Genomic DNA, 10665 nt, shown 5'->3' with positions numbered 1-10665 from the left:
ATGGAGGAATAAATGAGGCCTGGGGCAGGAGGGGAGGACGCTGGCACCATAGTTGCTGTACGGGGACAAGTGCCCAAGCGTGGGTAACACGGCAGGTGGATGGGAGCGCAGAGGGGACAGGACCCAGCGTCTGAGGTGGATGGAGGCCTGGGCGGCTGGGCAGGAGGCCGGGGGTGCCAGCCCCGGCAGGTTGTGGCGGGAGGAGGCCTGTCGGGCGCTGAGGGGGCTCCTGCGGTGCGCACCGGGGCCGTGTCCGCCTCAGCGCTGGGGCCCCGCGGGTGAGCCGGCGCAGCCGATACCGCGGGCACCCCAGACCGGTGAGGGGGCTCAGGGCTTCGGGGAGCGGCCCCCCGGGGGTTACGCGGGGTGAGGCGGCGGCGCGGCCCCGGGCGGGGCCCCGCGGCACCTGAGGCGCGGCCAATCCCCGGCGGGGCGCGGGCGGTTCCTGCCCGCCCCGGGGCGCCCGGAGCGCCGCGGCGGTTGGGGGGGGGAGCCGCGTCCCGGCGGCGCTGCGCCCGGCCCGGCCCCGCTCCATGGAGGCGGCCAACGGGGCCCTGCCCCAGGGCGCGGCGGGGGGATCCCGCGGCAGCGCGGCCGCCCCGTCGGCCAAGGACAAGAAGGAGGTGAAGGTGGTGATCGTGGGGGACGGCGGCTGCGGGAAGACGTCGCTGCTGATGGTGTACGCGCAGGGCGCCTTCCCCGAGGTGAGGCCCGGGGGGCGCAGGGGCTGCGGGGCGGCCGGCGGAGCCGCCGGGGCTGCCCGGCCCCGTTCGAGCCGCTTCTCCCTTCGCAGGAGTACGCGCCGTCCGTCTTCGAGAAGTACACGACCAGCGTGGCGGTGGGCAAGAAGGAGGTCACCCTCAATTTGTACGATACCGCAGGTAAGGCGGGGGTTTATGGGTTTCTTTTTTCTCTTCTCTTCTCTTCTCTTCTCTTCTCTTCTCTTCTCTTCTCTTCTCTTCTCTTCTCTTCTCTTCTCTTCTCTTCTCTTCTCTTCTCTTTTCTCTTTTCTCTTTTCTCTTTTCTCTTTTCTTTTCCACACACTTTCCGTTTTCCCGGTCGCAGAAGTGGGAGAGGCGGCTCCTGTGTGACCGGCCGGGGTCTGAGCCCATCCCGGCCCTGGGTTTCCGTAATTTCAGAGAAATAAGCAGAAACTGCTTTTACCGGTGTGAAATGCTGCTCCTGTGGACGTGCCCGTATTTCTGCTCCAGCAGCTTTTGCTGTGTCAAACCGGACTGATACTCGATGAGTGTGAAGCTGGATGTATTTTCAAGCTGCTTTTCTACTAGCAGACTTTTAGTGGAATATCACAGTTAGGGCTGCCAGAGATTAAAGTACAAACAAAACAACCATCACCTGTTGGATGCACAAATGTGCCTTGCAGAAAAAAAAGTCACTTGTCTCATGGCCGTTCTAGCCATGGTCTGTTCATCATCTTAACAACCTAGTTCATCAAGAAAAATCACATCAAATAGCAAACATATCTGAAGGTATTAAAACCCAGTTCCCAGATGCAAAGCATAATACAATCAACCAGGAAAATATTTTAATCTCCTGCCATGTGTGATCAAATAGTGAAGGAGCAAAAGGCTGGTTTATGTTCAAAATTAAAAGGCTGTAACAGTAAAATTTATTTGAAAATGCTGATAGTTTGTTTGGGTTCATTTCAGGACCTTCTGAAGTGGTTTGTGTTCAACTTCATTCAAAGCTGCTGGACTCTCTTATCCAGCTGCGTTCCTAAATGAACCCTAAAGTTGACACATGCTCCATTTCAGCTCTTTGTAAATCATCTGTTTCAGTTCAAGCCTGTGGAGATGTTCCAAATTTACACCAAGACAAATAAGAACCAAATGCAGCCCATATCAATTTTTAATAGAAGTAGAACACACTTCTTGCATACTGCGCATGATGCCTGAATAGTTAGTTTTAAAGGTTTTTAATCTAAAAGTAAATTTTATTGCTAATCTTTACCGCAGTATAGTAAGATCCCGAGCACCCTATTTGCCAATATATCTTCTTGTGTCAATGTTACTGTTCTTGAATCCAGTGATTTGGATAGTGTAGCTTCTACTGAATGGCAGGGCTTTTGTGTTTAAGGCTTAAAGGAAAAGAGAACAGCTGAAATTGAGTGTGAAAGAGGGATTTCCTTAATACAGTGTGTTGGCACAAAGAACTTGCCACAGTGAACTTGTCAAGTTTTTATGTTTGTTCACTATCAGTGTGGAATTTTCACCGGTCATACAGTTACTGGCTCATTTAAAATAAAGCTGCAGCTTCCAGCGTTTGCCTTTGGAGTCTCTTCCAGGGTTTAAGGAACGTGGGCTGGATCCAGAAACAGAAATAAGTACAGCAAGTTCAGTATTGCAGCATTAAACTCTTGCAACCCTGACATAAGTGCCCAGCTCCTTGCGTCACGCCGGGAGTTCTGTGCAAGACCTACGGCCACCAGCTGCCTGGAAAAACCTCACTGAACTCTGGGCTGGAGGCTTATCTTACCCTGTTGCCTTTTTCAGACATGGAACTAGCCCTGTCCCTTTGAAGAACAAAGTGGGCTGTATTTTGTGTCTCATAAGACACTTTGGGAAGAGGGGGTACCCTCTTGCCTCGTTGGCAGAGCTCTTTGCCCTGAAAGAGCAATTGCTCTCCATCTCCCATCTGGAAAACGTGAAACCTGACATGTTTCACCTCCCAAAACACCATCATAGCCACCAGGCTACAAGCTGCTGTAGGCTACTGACACTTGTCTCCTCCCTTCCTGTTGAGTATCTTCTGCTTTGCATGAGACACACCACGATTATCAGGTGCAAAGAAAGGGGGGACATTGCCACCTTGCTTAAGGCATTTGCTTGGGTGGGGAGAAAGACTTGAGTTTTGGTTTTCAAAGCTGCTTACATAGTTTTATGTTACAGATCTGTGTCCAACTCTTATTCAAGCAGCTTTTCATCTTCCTTCTGAAGCTGGAAGTTATGCTGGAGGAAGAGCTCACTTGAGCACACATATTAATCCCATCCTGGTTTTAATAATACAAAACTGATGCTGAGTTCCTTAAGCGTCAGACTAGGAGCAAGAGTTGTATCCTGTCCTCTAAGTTCTGTAAGATAAGAGGAAGGGGAGTGTCCAGTTCAGGAGACAAGAGCTCCTGTCCCTCTGCCCTGTGGGTGCAGCCCGGGAGATGCAGTTTTTGAACTGGTGTTTCACTATGTTGACTTGCTTCTGTCGGATCATGCAGCAGCAGCTCGTTAAATTGCTCCCTCAGCTGGGTGATGATGCTCTGGGGTGGGTGTAGAGCAGCAATTGCAGCTTAAAGAGGAGTCTAAACATACAACTTATTAGTGGAAGTACAGTGGTTTAACAGTGCAACTTGTTGGCCATATTTTATGAATCATCTTCTGGCTTACTCAGCTGCTCGAGTTGGTCTTGCTCTTCTCTCAAATTGTAAGACAGCTTTATGCTTGTGTTTTGCTTCTTAGTCTAAAAGGTTTCCAGATAATTCAGGTTATCATAAAATCATTTAAATGGGATCAAAAGGGTGTAAAACCAGTCCTGAGGTGAAGGGCTTCAGGTAAGTGCCATGCAGGGGAGGAGAAGGCAAAGCTGTTCTAAAAAGTATCACTGGATCTTCATGATGCACCCATTGCAGACAGGATTTCGATATTTTTAGGATCTTGCAAAGAACAGCAATAAATAGAGCTGCACGTACGTCAGCATCATGGGAAGGTAAAGGACAGGTTCAGCTCCATGGGCTGTTTAAAGTCAGAAGGATTCTTTGTATTGTCCAGTCCTGTGCAGCTTGAGACTTTGAGCTTGTCCTGCTTACTGAAGGAGAGGGACACAGCCTAAGAATCAAATATTTCAAGCTACAGGTTAATGAGTTAGTCTAAAATACACTAGAATAACCATTTTTGTGAGACTTTTGTACCACACAACTCTGTCTTCCTCATCAGAGACACCTCTTGCTGCTGCAGGAAGTTGGTGGGATACATACGCAATGCGTAAAGCCTTTGTAATAGCACTTGTCTCGTCTGCTAACAGGCTTTGCAGCTGCTTATTCAGTCAAAAATTTCCATTTCTTGCTGTGCTCTTTAGAGGCAAAGGCATTGAGAGGTAAATTAATTTTTTACACACCGAGGGAGAAATCTTGATGCTTTAGCTGCAGTTCACACACAAGGTTCAATTTCTGATCCCGCTGGGTTCAGGGCTTTCTCAGAGCAAAGAAAAGCGCTTTGCTGGGCTGGGGAGGAAGCGACGCCTCGTCACTGCGGCTGCTCGCTCTGACCCGCAGGAAGCTCGCGCCAGGCCTCCAGCGGGGTGTTTCAGGTCCGTAATGACAGATGCACACCAGTCTGGGGCCTGAAGAGAAATTCTAAAAGCCAGTATGTGCAAGAGTAATTTTTCATAACTTTGAAAGGGAAGGCGTGCCTGAGGAAGACAAAAAAACCCCAACTTTTTATTTTAAGTGTGCACTCCCCCAAGTGTCATCTCTTACCATTTTTTTCTGCCAAGAATGTTCTGTTTCCCAATTTTTTTTTAAGCTGAGTAGTGAAAAAACATAACTAGCAAGCTAATAACCATGGTGTTATCACTGAGCCTTCAGAGTAACAAACCAAGGAGAACTGGGTGCGTTTCTTTGTGCTGTGAGGGATCAGCATCGCCTGCTTCCATGTCAACCCCAAACCACGAGCGCAGAGCATTACAGACGACACGCAGACATGCGTAGGAAGCGGTCGGCTGGTCGGGACCGGTGGCAGGATATTACATCCTTCCGTACCCGCTGGCAGTTGGTGGCGATGGACGGCGCTGCTGCACGCTAGGACAGCACGTATTGATAGACTCCGAGGCTGGCAAGTCTTAGTTTGATCATTTACCCTTCTCCTCTCAATGCCAGCGGGTGCTGGGCTCCTTTATGGACTGAGTGATGCACAGGCTGGCACTTCTTCGGTGGTAAATTGGTGAAGGAAGAGCATGTGGCTCGGAAACCACCGAGCTCTGTGGTTTCACGCCTTCTCCGTTCACCCATCACCTGAGGTCTCACCCCACCATAGGACCCAACTGCAGTGACGTGGGTTGCGCAGTGCGTCACAGAGGCGTGCAGGAGTGCCATCTTTGCAAAGAGGTAGCCCGTTTCAGCTGAATTCAGCTGCACAGAGTGTTTTCTTAAAAAAAACAGAGTCTCTGATGCTACAGTGAATTGAGGAAGGCAGAGTGGAGTCACAGATGTGCTCACACACATGTATTTGACCGGTTCTTCCACAGAATGCTTTTTGTTAACTGGGGAAAGAAAACAGCCACTGGTGCTCGAGGAAGCACACCGGGGGCTTTGCATACATGTTCAGTTACTGCTTAGGTTCAGCCCTGCTCCTTCATTTTAAAACTCTTCTACACTAGAGGAAGTTAGGAGGAAAAAAAAATGTTTGGCACCTGATGTGTTTAATACATTTAGAGGATTATCTCAGCAACAAAATGGTAAATGGGTTGCAAACAAGTAGATGGATTTGGGACAATAAGAAGGGCTAAGCAGTACAGTCTTTGCTCTGAATGTTTATAAAACATGCGTGGTTTTGTCAATTGTCTATTATTTCTGGATTAAACCTCGAGGGATCAATCCTTCTTTGTTCTGCACCTTGTGCACAGAACCTGCTGCTCCCGTGGGAGCTCAAATACAGAGTGCTCCAAACCTCAGCCTCCCATTTGACAAACATCTTGGGCAAACTGATGGGCTGTGTGTATGTTGTGGATCATGGGAAGGAACAGCATTCCCAGTTCTCGTTTTGGAAATGTGGTGCATCACAGAGATGTACCTGATTACAGGGGTGGCATTGAGGTGACAAATCGATCTTCTACAGGCTGCGCAAATCACGGTTTCCTCCTTATTAAGTGTCTGAAAAAAATTCAAATTAAAAAGATAGGGTTTTTTTCCTGAGCTGCCAACTGTATCTGGTAATTACTGCTTTCTTGAACTTAGCTTCTCAAAGCCAGACACCTTCAGCCCCCAGCAGGGTTATAATTGCTAAGTTACATGTACAGCAAGGGGAAGGGTGCAGGTCTGAAGCAAATTAGCTTCCTCTTGTCAGATCACATGCTAGAATATCCCTAATCAGAAGTATGACAAATCTCTTGCTTTTCCAAAATTCAGCAGCATCCCCAAGATCTACTGTGGAGTCCTGTCTCAAAGACTAGTTAAGCCTGGCTCATATCACAGCACGTCTTGTAAAATCACGTGTGTGCTGGTACAGTGTAGCAGCGGCGCTAAAGGCACTGTGTGCTAATCGCTGCTTCCTCGCAGCTCACAGGGCTGGGAAGAGCAGGTTTGCCACTATGATTTTAACTTCAGCATTCACGTCTAGCAAACATGGTGTTTTCCTCCCCACAGCATCGCGTGTGCAAATGTATGGGGGAGAATGGAGCCACTGCCAGATTGCAAATGTTTTAATTGATAACTGTCAAATTCCTCTTGCTGATTTTGTTTGCGAGCAGTGACTTGGCAATGGGTGATTAGAACTGTTTGAAGTACTCAGCAGTTGGACAAAGCAGGCTTTTGATTAAAACTAGCTGAGGACATATTTTGTATTCTAAAGCATCAGTTTTGTCAGGGAAGAGGAATCTCCTGCATTCAAGGGAAGGAATTTTACAAGCATGGAAGTCTTTCAGTCTGTGCAACTATAGTACCATTGTTCTTGATCTCGAGTATATATCTATATATCTTCATGTATTCCCATCATAGTGCTTGTTAAGGACAGAGATTTCTTTTATCCAGAAGATTCTCTGTGTTTCAGGGCAGGAGGACTACGATCGGCTACGACCACTTTCCTACCAGAACACAAACGTCGTGTTAATTTGTTACGATGTCATGAACCCCACCAGCTTTCATAACGTAGCAGCTAAGGTAGGAGCTTTCATAATTGCTTCAACCTTTTAAATGAATTACATACACCTGACGTATGATGAGATGTCAGATTAAACAAGACGATGCTTGTAGTGTCTGTACCCTGGACCTCGGACCTCACCTCCCCACGGTTCCAGAGCTGGGGATGACTCTGCAGCACATGAAAAAGATCACAAACCAGCAGTGATATGTCACACAGACAACGTTGCACACAAGTCTGGTTCCATCACGTGCATATTTAAATAGAGAGGAGAGATGTCAGCAAGCACTGGGATCTCTGTAACGCTCCAGAGCAGAAGTTCCTGTACATAGCACCAGCAAAACAAAGCAAGACTTGGTCCAAATTCTGCCCTTAGACACTTCAGAGGAGGTTTTTGGAATTTAAATTGAGGTTAATTAAGCATTTTGGCATAGTGACCGATGCCACCTGTGTTTTTATAAAGCTCCTGACTTTGAGTAGGACTCATGAATGTTTCTGTAATATAAATTGTGCACATAAATGCTTGTTCTATTCCTTGGCTTTTTTGTTTTGATTTCAGACAAAAAAAAAAGTAAAACTTTAACACTTTTGTTTTTCTCCCATCAGTGGTATCCTGAAGTGAATCACTTCTGCCACGGTGTCCCCGTCGTGCTGATCGGCTGCAAGACAGACCTTCGCAAAGACAAAGAGCTGCTGCGCAAGCTCAGGGCTTCCAGGCAGGAACCCATTACTTACAACCAGGTAACTACAAGTGCATTTCAAGCAGTGTTCTTTTTGCAAGAGATAAAGCGCGCTTATTTCAATGGCATCATTGCTCACAAGTGCAATCACATACTCCAAAATCAGGTGATCACAGTGTCCAGATAAAGAAATTATTGACAGTCAAAATGAAAAGGGGTTTCTGTAAGTCCTTTTTGGAAGTGGCCAAATCCCCACCCATTTCTAGTACCAAAGTAAAGAGAAATTTGAAGAGCGTTTTGTGTATCTTGGGATGTCTGAAAGGAAACTAGTAGCTACACCTTCTGGGCTCATTACATCTCACTCTTGTTTCCTTTCCTGGTTACAAATTTGTAAGCCTCGTCAAGTTTGTCGAACTCCCTTCATAATTTTTATTAGGATATGTTTCTCCCATCACCGGTACTTTGATCAGGACTGTGAGAAAGCCTGGAGATGCTAGGATACACATTACAGGATGAAAAATCCTGACTGTTCTGGAAAAAATGTGTTTGCAAACCCTATTTAAAAATGCATCCTTTCAAGGGCAATAGCAAAAACATCTGCAAGGCTTCTTTAACATACGAGACTTCTCTTTAAAGTCTCTGTCTTAAAAAAAAATGTGCACGTTATCAAATGTTTTCAATTTAAGTATTACAAGCAGTGAGATTTAAATCCAGTGTTACAAGACAGGTAGAGCTGTCCTTGATCCAGGAGGAGCAGAGGTGGAACGGCTTGTCCCATGTCACACAAGACCTTTCTGCTCTGGTCTCGCACTTTGTTGGTTTTTTTATTAATTACAAAGCCATCCTTCTCATCTCGGAGCAAGAACAGCAGCTTTTGAGCTGTTTGAGACACAAGTCTGAGGAACAAGGTTAAATGCACTAAGACCTTGAATGAATCACCCGTTTCTAAAGAGCACAAAGGAAACTGAAGCTGCATCACCACTAAACCCTGCTGGGACTTTTAGCTTGCGATGTCCATCCTGTTGCTTTGTGAACGGCTGCAGATTGTCCCTCATTTGCATTAATAACTCACGCAAGAGGTTCAGGGAAAGCAACTATTTCTGGGCAGTCTGCTGAGGCCTCATGCAGTTAAATTCCAGGGCCCAGAAGATGTACAAACTTTGTCTCCTGTGTGCACCCTCCCATTTGGTTCTTCTCCCCTTACATATACGCTACCTCAGTCTTTTACAGCTGGTGGCATCTTGAGTCACGCGACGTGATGCTTCCGATGCCAGGCACAGAGGAGCTGAACAATACCTGCCAGCACTGCAGCTTGCAAACTACTGGAAGGAGACAAACTTCACTTAAATGTGCTGAAGAAAAATCCCCCTGTAGAGAAGCCTGAGTGCTCAAGTGACCCCACTCGCAGGGTTTATAATGAATAAATGCAGGGTTTGTGAGCTGTGGATTGCACCCCTGGCATTCACACTCCAGGGCTCACAAGTGTTCAGAACTGGGGGCTGACTCTGCAATGCCAATAAAAGGATCACAAGCAAAGTAAGAAAACACTGTGTTCTGTCTGTGGTGGTTTTGCACAGCCAGGATTGCATGCAAGTGTTTTAGAGTCTAGTCTGTTCCATTGCATGCGTTTGGGTGAGGCTGAGAAACGCAGACACCTCTTTGTGTACACAAAGTTTAAGATGCTCCAAAGCAAAAGTTGGGGTTGCTGCATGTGCACGAGCAAGACATTCGTCCAGATTCTGCTTTTGCATGTGGCATTCAATACTAAAGGTGACATCACATAATAGTCAAGGTCAGGCATGAAAAAAAATAGAGCCCAAATCTACACATCTTATCCTCTCTTGAGTATCCACCTTAGCATTTCTTTTAAGTAAATTTAATACTGAGACTATTCTTACTCATCAGCAGTCTGCATCTTGGAGTCTCTACTGCACTGCACTGCTAGGCCAGGCATAAAGGAAAAAAAACCCAGCTTATTTAACAGTGCCTCAGTTTATTACCAATGCCATTTTAGCACTATACTCAGAGGCAGCTTCTTTGTTCCTGACCTCATGATACAAAGATGTACAATGTAATTCCCTTCTTTCCCATCTCACCTTTCTTCTCTCATCTCTTGGGTTTTACAGCTTTTCTTACCTTTTTTTTCTTTCCAGGGTGAAGCAGCTTGTCAGCAGATTAATGCACAAGTTTACCTGGAGTGCTCAGCAAAATGTCGTGAAAACATCGAAAATGTTTTTAAAGAAGCAACAACCATTGCACTGAACGCCATGAAAAAAGCCAAGCGCCAAAAGAAACGGAAAGTGTGCGCAGTGTTATGAACTGGACTCCACAAGAGCAAAGCGATTCAGATTCCAAACCAGTATTAAAGACCATTCCTTCATAACATGTTTGTATTCCTAGAATAAGTTTTATTTTCAGGTTTTTGGACTTTTGTTGCACTGCTCTCACTGTTTTCAAAGCTCTGTATAGGGGTGAACAGATGCTGCGTGCCTTTGTCCATCTGCCTTTTGCTCCTAACTGCAAACGACCACCAGTCAGCTCATGGACTCACTATTTAAATGGTAACAGCGACTAATACTGTCTGACTTAATTAGTGCTGTGGGTTTTTTCCTCTGCAAAATAATTGTGCCATGTTATAGCTACCGTTTACTGTCTTTTTCAAGCAGAAAAGCTACATCTTCTAGAAGTGATGTTAGTGCAGCTTATCAGGCACCTTTGAAGAGAGAGAAATAAAGTTCTACCTTAATTAATGTACTTGGTGGCAGTGGTAGGAGTTCACCTCGAGCTGCTCCCAGAGTGTGCAGACAGAGCGTCCACTGCAGCTCCTGCACGGCTGGGCCGGGCTTTGCAGAGCTGCTCCTTTAGGGCTCTCCTTGCCAGGCCTGCTGCTGTCTCAGAAAGTGGGATTTGTCGATGGAAATACATCGGTTGCTCCAATTCAGAAATGAAAGATGAAAAATACTCAGTTTACAGCACTCAAAGTGAGAAGCACTGCAAGCAGCTACTATGTGTAACATAAAGTCAGTTTTATAATAAACTTATATAGCTTATTTAATACAGATGCAAATATTGGTGCATGCCAAGGGAAATACTTAACTCACGTTCATTACTGATGAAATAAT

General features: G+C 46.3%; 1 protein-coding gene across 1 annotated transcript; it reads left to right on the top strand.

The window, feature by feature from the left end:
* The first annotated feature begins 430 nt into the window (after positions 1-430).
* Positions 431-10294, top strand: RHOF (ras homolog family member F, filopodia associated). Its single transcript, XM_082065887.1, has 5 exons — positions 431-704; positions 794-881; positions 6774-6883; positions 7470-7604; positions 9697-10294. The coding sequence occupies exons 1-5, from the start codon at positions 534-536 to the stop codon at positions 9859-9861; spliced, it is 669 nt and encodes a 222-aa protein (XP_081922013.1). The 5' UTR covers positions 431-533; the 3' UTR covers positions 9862-10294.
* Positions 10295-10665: the final 371 nt, after the last annotated feature.

This window comes from Streptopelia decaocto, assembly GCF_964273445.1.
Source record: "Streptopelia decaocto genome assembly, chromosome: 15".
Classification (NCBI taxonomy): domain Eukaryota; kingdom Metazoa; phylum Chordata; class Aves; order Columbiformes; family Columbidae; genus Streptopelia; species Streptopelia decaocto.
This window is presented reverse-complemented; position numbering and strand designations above follow the sequence as displayed.

Excerpts from the sequence above, each read along its gene's own strand:
- RHOF (XM_082065887.1), top strand. The coding sequence starts at position 534 with ATGGAGGCGGCCAACGGGGCCCTGCCCCAGGGCGCGGCGGGGGGATCC. Across the intron at positions 705-793 it reads CGCAGGGCGCCTTCCCCGAG|GAGTACGCGCCGTCCGTCTT; the intron begins GTGAGGCCCGGG and ends CTCCCTTCGCAG. Across the intron at positions 7,605-9,696 it reads AACCCATTACTTACAACCAG|GGTGAAGCAGCTTGTCAGCA; the intron begins GTAACTACAAGT and ends TTTTCTTTCCAG.